The sequence below is a fragment of the Corapipo altera genome, unplaced genomic scaffold, assembly GCF_003945725.1.
Source record: "Corapipo altera isolate COAL_440 unplaced genomic scaffold, ASM394572v1 326, whole genome shotgun sequence".
Taxonomy (NCBI): domain Eukaryota; kingdom Metazoa; phylum Chordata; class Aves; order Passeriformes; family Pipridae; genus Corapipo; species Corapipo altera.
In genome coordinates this window covers 1,131,094-1,147,919 of record NW_020884945.1, presented here as the reverse complement: position 1 = coordinate 1,147,919, position 16,826 = coordinate 1,131,094, and the positions used below count along the sequence as shown (strand labels likewise).

Here is a 16,826-nt window from a genome sequence, read left to right as displayed (position 1 = left end):
TCAGGGATCACATCCCGGGACCAGCATGGAAAAGTGAGCCTGGAACTGGGACATCAACCAATGGGAGATCCCACCCCGAGGCCGGGAACACTGGGAACAGGAGGGCTGTAACCTGACCTCGGTGGCTGCCCTGGCTGTGTGGACAGTTCAGGAGTCTAAAAGAACCCCGTGGCACTCCCAGGAAAATCTGGGATCAAAGCAGCTCCGCTTCCTTTCCCAGGGCATTCCTTCTGTCCTCAGAACTGGGTCCAACATGGGATCCAGCTCATCCCGAGACACACACAGGGCAAGGTGGTTATTTAGGCACAAAGAGGCCGAGTGTCCTACAAACTCCTGACAACAGCAGGCAAAAAGACTGGTTATTAACATTTAGAAGCTGCAGTAGAGCCACCAAAGAGGAGGGTGGCTGGCAGGGTTTCCTTCTGGGCAGGGAAGAGGAGCTCCAGTCAGTAAGAACAAGGAGCGTTTCATCTCCTGGAGGTTAATTAGGTCTTTTTTTTAAGTGGCTTGCATGGAAAACAGGATCCTTCCCAATTAAGTAATGGGCTGGTGATTTCAGGCACTTGAAGAATTTTATTAGCAAAGAGTGTTGGTCTGGCTGTGCCTCCAGTCCTTCCACGGGGCACTGGCTGAGGGGGCCAGGACAAATCCCCCTCTCCCGGGGTGCAGCTCCACACCTTTAGGTGTGCCCTCGCTCAGGTTTCCCTTGTTCAGCCTGTGATCCGTAGGGATCGCTCTCTAATAAGGGCAAGGGAGGAGTTTGCGGTGGAAAACTCGGAGGGCACTGAAAGAGCCGGGGCAGGGCAGGGACCCCGCGGCACCGGGAGAGCTGAGCTGGCTCCCTGCCCGCACGGCGCCCTCGAGATTAACATCTGAACAAGCTTTCAGCTCCTCTTTCCTAATTAAACAGCTTGTAATTGCTTCCCTTCCCGGGATGGGCAGCGGTGGAGTGTCTGCAGTGGGAGGCCCTTCCCGCTGCAGCCCCAGCTCGATTCCAAAGCACGGGATTTCTGGCTCTCCGAAAAGCTGCTCGTGCATCCCAGGGCTTCCCAGAGGAACCCGTGTGTGATGTCGAGGTTGTTCCTGGTGGTGCTCCATGCCTCTGAAAACAGGGATTTTAGATCAGTTAGCCTGGATTTGGCAGCAGCTCCACTGGAAGTGTGCAGGCTCAGGACAGGCTCTAATGGGATTTTGGTCCTGCACAGGCAGAGCAGTTATTTCTTTGCCCATGTTGGATACTTTTCCAGTGGGAATTACCCATTTTTACGGGTCTCCTGTTGCCTGGGACATCCCGGTGTTACATCCCAGAGCTCAGTGTCCAAAGCTGAGCACTGGTTGCACCCATCCAGCCCTCCAGGATGAGGGACTTCAACCAGAGGGTTTAGGCCACAGTGTCCCAGAAACTTGAGTCTGAGCTGGGCCATAAATCCCAGGTTATTCCAGATGGAATTAGTTCAGAAGGAATATCTGGCTGTCAGGTGTTTGTGGTGCACAGGGGTGGGTGCCCAGTTTCCCACACCTTGGTGCTGCCTATAGGGAAGGGCTGGAGAGGGGCACTCCTGGAATCCCCCTGGAACACTCTGCAGAATTAAGGAGGTGGGGAACTGTCCTAACCAGGCCAAATCCATCCCTGCTGCTCCCTGAACTCCCCCCTCCCAGCTGCTGGAGAAGGAAAGAGGTTCTCCCTGGAGGATCACTGGGATCATCGACCACACCTGGCACGAAGCTCCACCTGTGCCACATTCCTGAGGGAGGGGAGAGGCCAGGGGGGTTTAACTGCCTGGAAGTTGGGCAGATCCTGACTCAGAAAGGGCTCAGGAGGGCTCTGGGAGAGAAAGTGGATATAAAATTGGCTCTGTCCAGGGTCAGAGTGTGGCTTCTGCCCCTGTAGCACCGAGAGTTTGGCGGCAGCTTCGGCTGAGCCTGTTTTTCCACTGGAATCCACGCTGGAAACATCCTGGGAAGTCCACCAGGTGCCACGCTGTGTGAATTTTGGCCGTGGAGATCCAGCAAGAGGGAAGGAAAACGAGGAGACAGCAGGTAAAAGGTGACAGAGGTGTGAGGGTGAAGGAGCACCCCTGGGATGGACGCGGAGCGGAGGAGGCCGGGAGGGCAGGGGGGAAGTTTGGGAGCGCAGAGCTGCCAAGGAATCCTGTCCCAGCAGCACAGGAGAAAGGCTGAGGGGCTCACATGTGCCCCCCTGCTCAGCTCATCCCGTGCTGGATGTGCCGCAGCTCCAGGACATCCCAACCCAGCTCTCGGGGCAGGAATTCCCCACAGGACTCAGCTGGGAATTCCAGCTGCTCCCAGACAGCATCTGAGGGGAATACCACCCCTGGAGCAGGGATAAAGCCTCACCTCCTGCCTGAGAGCAGAGGGAGGCACATCCATGGGAGTAGTGGGAAGAAAGACCCCGAATTCCCAAGCTTGGCCTGCAGGGAGAACATTTGGGGAATTTTAGAAGGGTCTTCTCAGGGGCTTTTGGGTTGGTTTTTGGGATAGGAGTGTGATAAAGGGATCTGGAATACTTTGAGAAGGCTTAGCTGGCAGCTGCTTTGCCTTGGGAATGTGGACTGGCACTGATGAACCTGATCCAGCTCCAGGGTTGGACTGGTACCCTTTCATTTGGGTTTTTTTTTGTTGTTTTTTTTTATTTATTTTTGGAATTAGCAACACTGCACCTTTTCAAAAATCCCTGCAAGCTCCACTAGGTTTTTGTTCCCAAGACAAGGGGAGTTAAAACCTGAAGTAACAAAAAGCCAACGAATTTCAGCCTTTCCTAACGAAATATTTTCATTTTATGTCTCCAAACAATGTGGGATTTTCCCTCTGTTTTCGTTTAATTCTGATTTCCTTTCCTCAGGCCCAGGCAGGATTTAACCCCTCTCACAACATGGTGTTCCCAGTCACTCCTTGGACAGCTCAGGGTTCTTCCCTTTCTTTTTTTTTCTCCCCCAGCTTTTTCCAGGCTCCATTCCCTATGGATACACCTTCCCTGCTTGGGGACTGGGCATCCTGGCGTAGCCTTTCCAGGCCTATTTTCAGGAGTGGCTTGTCCTTATAATCTGGGGCTTTTAAGGATCAGAGGATGAAAACTCCTGTGGGATTTAATCCTGGGAAACAGGGTCCCTGGGGAATCCTGCTGCTCATTGGCCATGGCTGTTTCCAGAGGGGGGAGCTGGAATTCTGGATTTATTCCAGAATCCCGGGGCACTTTGCAAACATTCAGCCAGAGGGAAGTTGTCCAGGGAAGGTGTGTGAAGGGAATCATCCTTCCCAGTGCAGCCATTCCAGAGTCAACTGGGCAAGGCTTAACGGTGCAGGAACCCTTTGGATGGGGAAGGGAGCAGGATTATTGCTCATTTGCATAACGATGGCACCCAAGGGTGCTAATTAAGATCCAGGCCTGTGGTGTGCAGACACTTCAGAGGAGGCAATTGGCTCCAAAGGGAGCCCTTCTGATGGAAAACCTTCCACATAAATACAGAGGGAATGAGGGATTTTATTGAAATAGGTTTAATTTGCCCTAGATTTTAGATTTGTAGGGAATATTTGGGAGAAAACCTATATTCCTGAACAGCCCTGGTGTCTAAAACATACTTATTTTCTGGCCTTTCTAACAGAGATATTCCTGGTCACACAGCAGGAGGATTTTCTAGGAAGTAATGGAAAAACAGAGGAGGAAAAGATGTGTCTGGCCTGGCAGAGCTTATTCTGGAGCTGTAAGGCAAGAGGGAAGGGATGGATCTGGTTTGAGGCAGAGGAATTTTAGGTCTCCACATGGTGAAGACAGTTTGCTGCTGTGGGGATTACAGAACTGAGGAATTCCACGTGGATGGGGTTTAAATCCAGGGGAAAATGAGGTTCTGTGGGACACTGAGGGACACAGATGGTTGGGGCTGGGGCAGGGACAGGAGTGGGAAAGGTGACAAACCCTTCAGCTGGACCTGCTGGCCTTTCATCCCTCAAAATCTTCATGGGGAACGGGGATAAGCATCCCAGGTTTTCAGGGAACAGCCACCCGAGTGTGCCAGAGGGAGGGAGCTGTTTGTTGTGCTGTCCCAGCTCTGGAAGTTTCTGTGCACCCAAAGACTCCCTGGCAGCAACGGGATGTCGTAGCCATGGGAACTGGGAGTGCCCAAACCACATTTCCTGCCCCAAAGCATCATTTTGGGGCCATTTTTCCCTTTCTGCTCTCCTTTTCCCCCAAGTCCTGGGCTGTGTTTGGATGGGGTTGGCAAGAGGAGGCCAGGGAGCAGCATCCTATGGAGAGGAAAGGCTTTCTCCTGGGGCTTTTTCAGGAATGTGTCCTCCAAAATGAGCTGCAGTGGGGAAGAGCTGGAGATGATGCTCCAGGGATTCCTGGATCTCCCCCAGCAGTGCCACAGGAGAGGTGTTGCTTTGCTCCCAAACTCCTGGGCCATGCTTCCACCTTCTAAATGACTCCCACGAGGTGCTTTTGGAGCCTAAACCCACTCCAGGGAAACCTGGGACTTCACCCTCTGGGAGGAACAGCTTTTGTGTTGTGTGAGGCCTGGAGAAGCTCTGAGGGATTCCAGAGCAGGGGAAATCTTGGAGTTTTCCTCTCAATGTTTCCCCCTCTCCTGCTGAGTTCAACTCTCCAAGACTCATTCAAGTGGCAAATGATGTTCTTGTTCTTTCAGGAGGGAAGCAGAGCCCTGGGGATCAGCACCAGGGCTGTTCCTGCATTAGGGAAGCACATTTGCTTCTGTACCAACCGAGGAAATTGGATCCTATGGCTCCAGCTCATAATTCCCAGACAAGCCATACCACCAAACCCCTTTTTTTTCCCAGGGCTTGGAGCAACCTGGGCTAGTGGAAGGTGTCCCTGCCCATGGCAGGGGGTGGGACTGGATGGGCTTTAAGGTCCCTCCCAGCCCAAACCATTCTGGGATTCCATAATATCAGCCCAAAACTTTACCAAGCCCAGTGTCCAACAGGATCCTACGGCCCTGATCCTCAGGTGGAAATAGCCACTGGATAGAGTTGGTTAATGGAGAAAATCATGGAATCACAGAATTGTTAAGGTGGGAAAAGACCCTTAAGATCATCAATTACAACCATCAAATCAGCACCACCATGGTCACCACTGAACCTGTCCATGAAGAAATTTTCCCCAAATTCAGCCTGGCCCTCCCCTGGAGGTTGTTCCCTCTCCTCCTGTCCCTTGTTCCCTGGGAGCAGAGCCTGACCCCCTCAGGCTCCCCCCTCCTGTCAGGGAGTTGCAGAGCCAAAGGTCCCCCCTGAGCCTCCTTTTCTCCAGGCTGAGCCCCCCCAGCTCCCTCAGCTGCTCCTGCTGCTCCAGCCCCTTCCCAGTTCCATTCCCTTCCCTGGACACGCTCCAGCCCCTCAATGTCCTTCTTATGAGGAGCCCAGAACTGCCCCCAGGGCTGGAGGTGCCTCAGCAGTGCCAGCACAGGGGGCACTCTGAGCCTGTGTCCTGTCAGATTTGCCAAAGGTTTCCTTCCAGACCCCTCTGTTCTGCTGGGGAGCAGGAGGGGAGCGGCTCCAACCCCTGGGAGTTCTGCCGGAGCTGTGGGACACCCCAAAGGGTGGTTGTGTGTCCTGGGGGCTCCCACTGCTCAGGGTCACCATCCAGCTCCTGGCCTGGAGCATCCCTGACCGCCCGGCAGGATTCAGAGCTGGAAAACACAGGAGCCAGTCGCCCAAAGCCGATCCCGGGGAGCGTCACTCCTGCCGTCTGTCCCAGCAGGAATCTCGGGGGAGCAGCAGGACGGTGTTTGCTGCCTCCTCTCCCGGGATCGCGGGGGTGGGAACAGGGAAGGCGGTGCCAGGGAGGAGGCTCGTCCCACGTGTGGTTCCTGGCACGTTTCTCTCCCCGTGCCAGTGCCACCCTTTGTGGATTCCCGTCCCCTCGGGTGGATCCGGGGGGGGGAAATGGGGTGAGTAAGAAGCAAAGTTTCTGTTTAAGCAATAGAGATGTTGTTTCTCTCGCTCCAGCCCTTCCCCAGAGTGTTTCCCTACCGTGTTCCCGAACCTCTGCTTATTCCTGCAGGATAACCACCTGGGAATCACTCTGCCCTTCGGCTTCCAAACCCCTCCATTCCGTGGCAGATGGAGCCTATCCCTGCCCCTAATTTGCACTGGAAAAGGAATGGATGAGACATTTTGGATAGTTCTTTTCCACTGCTCCTCATCTTCTGCTTTTATTTTGTCCTGGAATGGGAAGGAGTTTAATGAGTAGAAGAGAGCACCAAGGGAGAATGAGAGAAACCCGGACTGGTTTGAGTTGGAAGGGACCTTAAACCATCCAGTTCCACCTCCTGCCATGGGCAGGGACACCTTCCATGAGACCAGGTTGCTCCAACCCAGCTTTGGATACTTCCAGGGATGGGCTTTGATGTAGCTGTGTCTGAATCTGCCTCACTCTGGGAGGTCCAAGGAATGTGATTCCTTTTTAACCCAAATTTGCCAGATTACAGGAATTTGTGTGCTCCTGACAGCTCCAGCCTCGTCTCCCACCTTCAGGAAGGAGACACCCAAGTATTCAGAGGCTCCTCATGAATATTCAGGATGAGTTTTCCTTTCTCTCTGAACAGCAAGTCTATTAAATTTCCATGGGAAGGGGGAATCCAGGAAGGATGAGCAGGGATGGGCTGGCTGCTCCTGGTGGGAGCTGGATCCATGTTTGGGAGTTTTTGCAGGAGGAATGGGAGCCTTGGGGTGATGGCAGAGCTTGTCCATGATCTCAGAGCAGGGGATGTGCAGTGGGGAGAGCTCTGGCTGAGACAAGCCAAAGGAGGAGCCTTTGCCAAGCAGCAATGCCATGAGATCAGCGCCTGGAATTCCTCCTGGGCGTGTGGCTTCGCAGGAATACTGCAGGGACAGGCTCACCAGCAGGGAATAACAACCTCATTTTAGATTCTCCTGAAGAGGGTTGGGCCTTTTCATTACTGAGGAGCAGAGTCACTCCAGAATCCAGGAGATTCTGGCAAGGAAAGACTGGAGGGGGGATGGAAAAGCTGGAAGGCATCTCTGCCAATGGCAGGGGGTTGGAACTGGAGGAGCTTTCCAACCCAAACCGGTCTGTGACTGGTTTTCTCCTCTGAAACAAGGGCTCATCTCCTGCAGCTTCTGTGAGAAAACAAGGGAGTAGAAAAAGAAAATAAGCATTTATGACAAACCTATAATCAGATGTCCCCCTCATCCCCAAACACTGGGCCAGTGCTGAGGGGTTTCCTTTCTTTTGTTTATTCATTTGTTTGTCGGGGGAAAAAAACCCCCTGATCATCGTGGCAGACTCTGAACCAACCAGCTTTTTCCCCCCTGACTTTTGGTTTGTGGTTGTTTGTGATTCAACTACAGCCCTAAACAAGCAGTGAGTGCTCTGCAAATTCCTCATCCTGAGGGGGGACATCCAGGAGTTTCTCCTTCCTGGTCACTGGAAGGAGGGACCCGGCTGTTGTCAGAAGGAAGAATTAACTCTTTGCTTCCAAGACAGGTGGTGAGATGTTCTCTACTGTGTCTTGGGGTGATCCCAGATCTCTCTGCTAGAGATCTGTTGATCTCTTGGCAGATCCCTCCCCAAAAGCCCTCATGTCCTGCTCCCACTGGCCACCAACACCAAGGTTACTCCAGAAGCCTCTGGGTTCTGTAGACTCCAGAAGGTCTATCCCAACTTTTTCTAAGGTCTCCTCTCCCACTTTCTTCCCAGACCTGGAAAAACACCTCAGTCATGTCTGCTCTGAGGGATTCCTGATCTGGATTTGGTTTTTCTTCTCCTTGAAGGGACGTGGGGAGGAAGCCCAGCAGTGGGACAGCAGCAGAGTGTCCCCCCTCCGGGCTCTGTGGCTGTGACACTGTGGCCGTGCTGTCCCCTCCACAAAGGTTTTTACAGCAGAACTGTTATTTTGCTTATCCCTTTTTTTTTCATCTCTTCCAGGGGCTTGTTGGCTTCAGGCAGTCTGTGCAGGGGAAGGTGCTGCTGTGACCATGATGTCCCTGGGTGTCAGCAAAGGTAATTCCCTCCCTCTTGTGGTGATTCCTTTGTTTCCTCAGCTCAGCTGTACCTGCTGGAATGTCTCTGCTCAGCTCCCTCAGTGCAGTGTGTCCAAGGGCAGAGGGCACCACTTCCCTGGCAGGAATGACCAGGAATGACACGGAGGGGCTGGAGCGTGTCCAGGGAAGGGAACGGAGCTGGGGAAGGGGCTGGAGCAGCAGGAGCAGCTGAGGGAGCTGGGGGGGCTCAGCCTGGAGAAAAGGAGGCTCAGGGGGGACCTTCTGCCTCTGCAACTCCCTGACAGGAGGGGGGAGCTGGGGGGGGTCGGGCTCTGCTCCCAGGAAACAAGGGGCAGGAGGAGAGGGAACGGCCTTGAGTTGCACCAGCAGAGATTTAGGTTGGATGTCAGGGAAAATTTCTTCATGGACAGGGTTGTCCAACCCTGGCCCAGCTGCCCAAGGCAGGGGAGGAGTCCCCATCCCTTGGAAACATTCAAAAAACACGTGGCTGTGGCCCTTGAGGACGTGGTTCAGTGGTGACCGTGGTGGTGCTGGTTTGGGGGTTGGACTTGGGGATCTAAAAGGTCTTTTCCCACCTTAACCACCCTGTGATTCTGTGATTCCTTGTCTGGGACCTGCTCCAGCCTGAAGCTCCAAATTCCATGGTGATGACAATACAGAGAGCTGGAGGGCTTGGAGCCTGGCTGAAGGCTTTGAGATGAGCAGATCACTAATAAATTCCCACATTACCCTCTTTTCAAGACCCTCCTCAAAATTCTCTGTCTCTGCAACCCCCACTGAAAGTACAGCCACAATTAGATGGGATGATGCTTCCAAATCCATAGGGAAGCCGAACCAGTGCTATGGAGCTGATGGAAATGCCCCATTTCCATTAGGAAACAGCTTTAATTTTCAATTTCAGTGCTTCCCTTTCCAGGTGCTCCCCATGGAAGGTGTCCCTAAAGTGCATCCTGACAGGGCTGTGGCCCTGTATAACTGTACCTTTTACCTTCTCCTGCTAATTCCACGTGGGGAAGGACACCCTCCTCACCCTCAGAGCTGTGTTTTCCTTAGAGATGATCCAATGGGACCATTTTTTTTTTTAGCAAAATAAAAATCCTACTCCTAACAAACAATGTCTCCTCGAAGCACAGGAGCCTGTGTCAGAGATAAATCAATTTACTGCCCGGCAGCTCCTCGGGGATGAGGTTTTTCTGGGCAGCCTTCAGCTCATCCTGAGCACAGTGACTGAGCTGCCCTTCTTTCCTGATGGATACATGGAATTATTTCGTGTTTCCACAGGCTCAGGGAGCCCAGGCAGCTCCCTTGGATTGATGATAAGCTGCAGGAACTCACTGGTGTCCAAACCCCTGAGCTGGTTTGGGTCCAGTGTGAGGAGCAGAGCAGGCTCCACGTTTTCAGCCTTTATCAGGCATTTCCAGACTGGAAAAAAGATGGGAAATAGTCAGAAATACATGGAAAAGGAGATTTCCTTATCTGGTCCTCCATGGGAAAACAGCTAAAAATGCCCCCAAAAATGCCCCTGTTTATCTCTCTCTCTCTAATATCCAGCTGTAATCACTTTGATCCAGCAGGATTTTGGCACTCTGGGATGACCAAAGCCCTTCCCATCAATCACCTGCACATTTCCTTCCCTTGGGAGAGACTTTTCCTGTCTGCTCCCAATATTTTTGGCTTTAATACTCCTCCCCATGAACCTGTGCTTTTTTCACCCCATCTATTTCCCACTGGGAGGACTTGGCAGCTCCCAATCCATAAACCTTCTGTTTTCCCACGTTTTGATTTTATGTTTAATTGCATTGCTGACCTTTCCAACCAGAGAGTGTAGTTGTGGTTGGTTGCTTGGACAGAGAGAAGGAGGAGGAGGAGGAAGAGGATGGAGATGAAAGAGAGCCCACCCAGGAGAGGACATTCCCAGATTTAGGGAGACTCGGGTGGACAATATGCTTTTGAAAGGGAGCTTGGTGATGGAAGTGTGGGAATGAGGAGCCAAAGGACGTGTCTCCTCCAGCTGGGACAGGCCACCAGGGCAAGCTGAGACCACTGAGGTGTGAAAACACCCTGCAGAGGAGGAGATGCATCAGGATAAGTTTATCCTGAGGACTGGATGACCTCGTGTCTCCATGTTTCGTTGGAAGTGGGAAAAGACTCGCCCGGTGTTGGGATCTCTGGCAGAGAGGAGAGAGCCCCGCGCTCCTGCTCCTCCACCCCCTCTCACCTGCTGCTCTGGGAGGCCTTGGCCTTTCTGATCCCTCTCTCCTCCCTCCCCTTGGCTCTCCAGGAGGGATCATCCCCCCCACGGATGAGGACCGGCGCAGGATCATTAAGCAGATGAAGGTTCGCACCACCCTGAGAGGAGACAAGAGCTGGATCCACCACCACAACTCGGACTCTGAGGATGAGAAGAAGAGCAGCCCCCTGTAAGTGTGCCCATGAGGATGCTCCTCTTTTTCTTGCCTTTCCATGAGGATGTTCCCTTTTCCCTTCCCTTCTCCTCCCACTCCTGTGAGCAGACCCACAGAACGCCCTGAGTTGGAAGGGACCCACAAGGACCATCCAATCCAACTCTTAGCCCTGCACAACCCCAACAATCCCACCTTGTCCAAGCACTCCTGGAGCTCTGGGTTCTCCAAACCCTCTGTTCTCCAACTGCAGAGGAAGCAGACGTGGTGCTGACGTGTTTTGGGGTCCCTGAGGTGCCAGGCAGTGGCAGGGCCAGAAGGAAGTGCTGCTTCTGCTTATTATGGATAAATGCAGGCTGGGGCTCTGGGAAATTAGGAAGAAATTCTTTACAGAGAGGGTTATCAGGCATTGGAACAGCCTACCCAGAGAGGTGGTGGATTCACCATCCCTGGAGGTTTTTAAAAAGAGATTGGACGTGGCCCTTAGTGCCATGATACAGTAATTGGAGTTGCATCAGGGGTTGGACTTGATGATTTTGGAGGTCTTTTCCAACCCAATCTATTCTATGATTCTATGATTCTAAATCCCCTTTCCTGGGAACTGGGAATCCAGCAGCACAGGCACGTTGGAAGTCGCAGGAGAACTCTAAATTTTTTTGAAGTGCTTTAGCATCTCCAGAGTGACAAACACAGGGCAGACCTGGCTGGGAGGGAATTCAGCTCCCACAGTGCCAGGGAACACCAGCTGCACCAGCTTCGCTGGAATTAGAACCCAAACCAAGCCCAAATCCATCTTTCCTTCCAGCTCTCTCCAAAAACATCACTGCCATGTTCAGCCAGACCCTCAATTCATGATGTTCTCTCCTCTCTCAGGTCTGGCCGGGCCGGTGGGGGATCCCCAGCCCCCAAACCTGCTGCTCCCCAGAATGACAGGTAATTTTGGGGGCCCACCTTGGTTTGGGGATCCATCCTGTTCCTTCCCCTCTCACAGGGTGGGTGCTTCCAGTGGTTCTTCCCCTCCTCAAACCTGCTCCCTGCTGGGATTGTGCTGGAAAGCAGAGTCCTTGAGGAGCCCCTGCCTTGTGCTGGGGGCTTCATTTGGAGGCAGCAGACACTGCCAGGGGGGCTGATTTTAATGGGGGAACTCGAAAATTCACTGCTCTTCTAAGAACATCTTCTACAGAGGTTGTGTAATGCCTTGGAAACTGTCCCCATGGAGAGGGCAAAGGTGGGAGGGAGGGAGGGAGAGAGGGATGGAGGCAAGGAGGAAGGATGGATGGAGGGATGGATGGAAGGGAAGGAAGGATGGAGAGAGGGAGGGAGGGATGGATGGATAAGGGATGGAGGGATGGGTGGATGGAAGGAAGGATGGATGGAGGGAAGGAGGAAGGATGGATGGAGGGATGGATGGAAGGAAGGAAGGATGGAGGAATATATGTATGTATGGAGGGAGGAATGGATGGATGAGAGATGGAGGGATGGAAGGAAGGATGGAGAGAGGGAGGGATGGAGGGAGGGAGGAAAGGAAGGATGGATGTAGGAAAGGAAGGACAGAGGGAGGGATGGATGGATGGAGGGAAGGAAGAAAGGAAGGATGGATGGATGGAGGGAAGGAAGGATGGATGGATGGAGAGAAGGAAGGATGGATGGATGGAGAGAAGGAAGGATGGAGGGAAGGAAGGAAGGATGGATGCTTTCCAACCCACAGTCCCACAAAACCTGCGTTGCAGCTCAGCCTCCTGTGTGCTCTAAGCCTGGGGGCTCCTCAGAGCAGGAGAAGCCCTGGGTGGGACTGAATTCCCCTCAGAGCTGGAGCACAAGGGCTCTCCAGGAACCCAGGGGCTGGGAGGAGGACTGTCCTGGGATATCAAACTGTTGGGAAGGGCCTAGTGCTGTGTGAGAGCTCAGTGCCACTGCTGGGCCAGCACTGCCCTCTCCCAGGAGCAGTTTCCTGCTTCCTCTCCCTTTTCCTGTGCCAGCTCTTGCCACTTCTTGTAGCACTTAGACAGGATACCCCCAGAGGAGCTCCCTTCCCAGGAATGGACCCTCAGAGGCGTTCACATAAAGTTGTTTTCCAGTGATAAACCAACCAGGAGCTCGATTACACCCAACTTCTCCCCTCTGTGCCCTCATCCTGACGTTAATTTTGAGCCAGAAAACCCTGCCAGCGTGGCTAATTGGAATTGGAAAATTCTAAAACTCGCTTTTCTTATTAAAAAAAAAATCTTTTCTAGTGCTTGTCCTGATGACTATTCATTTCTAAAGAACCCTCCCCAGGCTGATCCAGGTGCAGCAGCTCTAGGACCCCTCCAGGCCTGCTCAGCTGGATTTTTGGTGTGACATCCACGTGGACATTCCCTTTTAATCCTGGTGCTGCTGCTGTTGTTTTAACCTGTGTTTCTTGACTCACTGATGTCTGTTCTTTGCACAGGTCACCTTCCTCCAAGCCCCAGTCCGGTTACCTCATCAGGTTGGTATGGAATGGGATAAATTTGGGCTGCAGGGGAAGGAAAGGAAGGACAACAAGTGTGAAAAACAGTCCTCTCTGGTGGGTTCTGTTGGTTGGGAACACAGGGCTCAGGGAGGGCCCTGCTGAAGAGACAGTCCTGTTGTTTAACAGGTAGTTTGGTCTTGGTCCCAAACATTTTCCAGCCAAAAATTGAAGCTGTCCCTTCCCTCCCCAGGGGGGTGTTCACCAGGACCATCGACAAGACCTCGGCCGTGCCAGATTCCTCCTCTCCCAACCAAGCACAGAAAAAGTACGTGTGCGTCCTTTTCTCCAGGAAGAGGAGATTTTAAACATTTGGAACACGTTTCTGGTCACCCTCTCGCTTTGTCCAGTGGTTGGGGGCTCCCAGAACTCCCCTAAATCCCTATGGAATGCTGGGGTCAAACTCCATGTGTTCCTCGCCGGAGCTCGGGGTGGCTGCGAAAGGACCTGTGGGTTTGGGTTTAGTTTGGCAAAGGGTTTGGAGTGAGGAACAAAGCCCCAGGAATCCTTGCAAAGCTGGAACGCTTGAGGTCGGTGTTTTTAATGGGGTTTGTTTGTTGGGGGTTATTTTGAAACCTGTTTTGTGCAAGGCACTGACTTTGGATCCTGAGGAGTCAGATCTGAGTGTGGCTCTGATCCAAGCCCAGAGGAGCTGTGGCTGCCCCACCCCTGCAAGTGTCCAGGTTGGACGGGGCTTGGAGCAACCTGGGAGAGTGGAAGGTGTCCCTGCCCACGGCAGGGAGTGGAACTGGAAGATCTTTAAGGTCCTTCCAACCCAAACCATCCCATGGTTCTGTGATTTTAGAAGTCCTTTGTTTCATCTCAAGCCAAATCTTTTGTAACCTCATTTTCCCCCCCTGTTTTGATTCATCTGGGGACAAGGATGATGCCACAAGGTCCTGGGGTGGAATTCCCCCATCCCACAGCAGGATATGCCCACACCAGCTCCAACAGCTCACAGTATCCCTGGAGAAGCAAAGCAGACCTCAAATCCCAGTCCTAAACCCCAAAAAGAAAGCAAATGCTGCTCTTCAATTCAACAGCATTTAGTGAGGGTGGATATTTGGGCTGACCCTGTTTTCCTCCACCCTGTGGAGCTCCCCTGGGGAAGGATCACATTAACAGGTGTGATTTGTGCCTCCTGCAGCAATTCCATGAAGGGACAGAGCCCGGGCCGGTCCCCCTCTGGATACAGGATGACCACTGAGGACTACAAGAAACTGTGAGTGTGCAGAGGGAGCAACTCCCTGTCCCTGCTCAGTGCCAAGGCCACCTGCACAGGGATGCCCAGGAAGCTTCCAGAGCTCCCACTGGAAAGAAGTGGCTCCCAGAGCCTCCGTGGCCATCAAGTGTTCCTTGAACTGGCCTTTGCATGGAGGGAGTTTTATCCCAAGGCCCAGGCTGGAGGATGCAGCCTGGGAACTTGGTTTGGAGCATTGCTGGACTTCCTGAAAGCTGGAGAAAGGAGGAGCCTTGTGGCAGGGCAGCACTGCTGGAATGTGGCTCTGCTCTGGAATGGGGCTGGAGGAAGGAAACAAAACCCTACAGGGACAAGTGCACCCCAATGCACATGGAAAATACAAGTGTTTTCCAGGATCTGAACCATTTCCACATGTCCATGAATTCAGCTGTGTTTGGCTTGTGCCCCTTACCCTGGCTCTCCCCTTCCCTCTCTGTTGCAGAGCTCCTTACAACATCAGGCAAAAATCCGTGGATGGGGATGAGGAGGACGTGCCTTTTTCTCCGGATGAACACAAGAAGAGGTGAGTCCTGGAGGTCCCTCCGTGTTCCTGCAGGGACAAGGACAAGTGGCATCTCTCCAGCTGGGCTGTTCATTCCTGGGAATGACATGGATGAGCCATTAGGGCTGGTTTTGCAATAAAATAGTAGTAATAATAATAATAATAATAATAATAATAATCATAATCAGATATTTCTGCTCAGAGCCCAGCTCTGCCCACGGGCCACTGCCCTCCCAACAAAATGTAATTAAAAGCCTGACATGATCCATCCTGACAGCACAGCCCAATTAACTGGGCAGCTGGGAGGGGCTGTGGAATCCATGGGCTGCCTCGTGTCCCAGTGGGAAGATAGAGATGTACAGACAGCCTGGCAGGAGGGGAGGAGCCCAACTCCCTCCCCCGGGGTCGGGATCACTCAGGGATGGAATCCAAGGCCACATCCTGGCAGGTCTGTCACGCTCATCTCAGGAGCAGAATCATGGAATCAGCCCAGATTTGTTTGGGTTGGAAGGACCTTAAAGCCCATCCAGTCCCACCCCTGCCATGGGCAGGGACACCTCCCACTGGACCAGGTTGCTCCAAACCCTGTCCAACCTGGCCTTGGACACTTCCAGGGATGGGGCAGCAGACAAGAACAGGTCTGATTTCTCTTCTTGCTTCCAGCTGAGCCTCTGAAGCCCCTTTTCCTCGGACACAAGCCTTGTTCAGATGAAAACTGGGTAATTTACCCCCTGGGGTCAAACCATTAGAAACCCTTTCAGGGATTTGCTCTCTCCCTTGGTGCTCACGGTGCTCCTGCCGTTGGGGTGAACACAGAGCGTGTCCTGTCTCCCATTTTTCTGTCCCATGGTATCCAATATTGCAAAAACCCAGGTCTGGGAAAAGAATGGAAAACTCTCTCTGCCCTCCTGCAAGAGGAAGTGTTTGGTTTTCCCCCCTGGTGCCTTCCATCCACGTGGAAGTGCTGTGGTCCAGCAGGAATGATACTGAAGGAGAAGTTAAGACACTGTCACTGCTCTGAGCTCTGGCTCAATGGAGACTGGAGATTTTAGGGTAATTTCTTCACAGAAAGAGGGGTCGGTGGTGGATTCCCCATCCCTGGAAGTGTTCAAGAAACCCATGGATGTGGCACTTGAGGAGGTGATTTAGAGGTGACCGTGGTGCTGGTTGATGGTCGGAAGGTCTTTTCCGACCTTGACGATTCTCTGATTTCTGCTCCCCAGGGTGTGGGAGCTCTGTCAGGGTCAGCACCAGCCTCCTCTGGGTTATTCCTGGAATCTCCAGCTCAGCCAGGGTGAGGATGAGCAGGATGTGACCCTGTCTCTCCCTCCTTACAGGGCTGAGGCTGCCAACAGTGTCCTGCGGCGCTCGGCCGGCCGGGAACGCGCCTACGTCCTGTCGGCGGCCAAGAAGAGCAACGGGTGAGTCTCCAATGTCCAGGGTGGGGCAGGAGCTGGGAAGGGGCTGTTTGAGGTGTCTCACAGGAATGGTGGCTGGTCCCAAGGCTCTGAAGGTGAAGGGAACTGTGGTAATGGTAAAGGTGCAGCTGGCAAGGATGTGCCACGGAGATGCTTCAAGGGCTGGAGCCCCTCTGCTCTGGAGCCAGGCTGGGAGAGCTGGGGGGGTTCACCTGGAGAAGAGAAGGATCCAGGGAGACCTGAGAGCCCCTTCCAGTGCCTTTAGGGGGCTCCAGGAGAGCTGGAGAGGGACTTGGGACAAGACCTGGAGGGACAGCACAAGGGGAAATGGCTTCCCATTGCCAGAGGGTTAGATGGGATATTGGGAAGGAATTGCTGGCTGTGAGGGTGGTGAGGCCCTGGAACAGGTTGCCCAGAGAAGCTGTGGCTGCCCCTGGATCCCTGGAAGTGTCCAAGGCCAGATTGGAGGGGGCTTGGAGCAACCTGGGCTAGTGGAAGGTGTCCCTGCCCATGGCAGGGGGTGGATGAGCTGGATGAGCTTTAAGATCCTTCCAACCCAAACCATTCCATGATCCTATGATATCTACAGCTTTCTGCAGAACTGGGGAAATCCTCCAAGTCTTCCTCCCTGAGAGGGATGAAACTTCAGGAAAAGAAAAACCTCGAGAACTCTGCAATAGAAAGTCCAATTTTCAGCCTCAGCTCTTAAAGTGCTCTCTCCAATCTCGTTGAGGGCACGAGAAAAATCAGAACAAACCTAAACTGCCTCCAG

General features: G+C 53.1%; 1 protein-coding gene across 4 annotated transcripts in view; it reads left to right on the top strand.

The window, feature by feature from the left end:
- The window catches only part of ZNF185 (zinc finger protein 185 with LIM domain), a 42,196-nt gene that overhangs the window by 3,987 nt on the left and 21,383 nt on the right, over positions 1–16,826 (top strand). For all 4 annotated transcript variants that reach the window (XM_027662335.1, XM_027662336.1, XM_027662334.1 and 1 more), the window contains exons 2-9: positions 7,925–7,999; positions 10,283–10,421; positions 11,277–11,336; positions 12,835–12,873; positions 13,088–13,162; positions 14,042–14,116; positions 14,577–14,657; positions 15,974–16,057. In XM_027662335.1, the coding sequence (XP_027518136.1) occupies positions 7,975–7,999; positions 10,283–10,421; positions 11,277–11,336; positions 12,835–12,873; positions 13,088–13,162; positions 14,042–14,116; positions 14,577–14,657; positions 15,974–16,057 (578 nt within the window). In that variant the 5' untranslated portion in view covers positions 7,925–7,974. The remainder of the gene's footprint in view (positions 1–7,924; positions 8,000–10,282; positions 10,422–11,276; positions 11,337–12,834; positions 12,874–13,087; positions 13,163–14,041; positions 14,117–14,576; positions 14,658–15,973; positions 16,058–16,826) is intronic.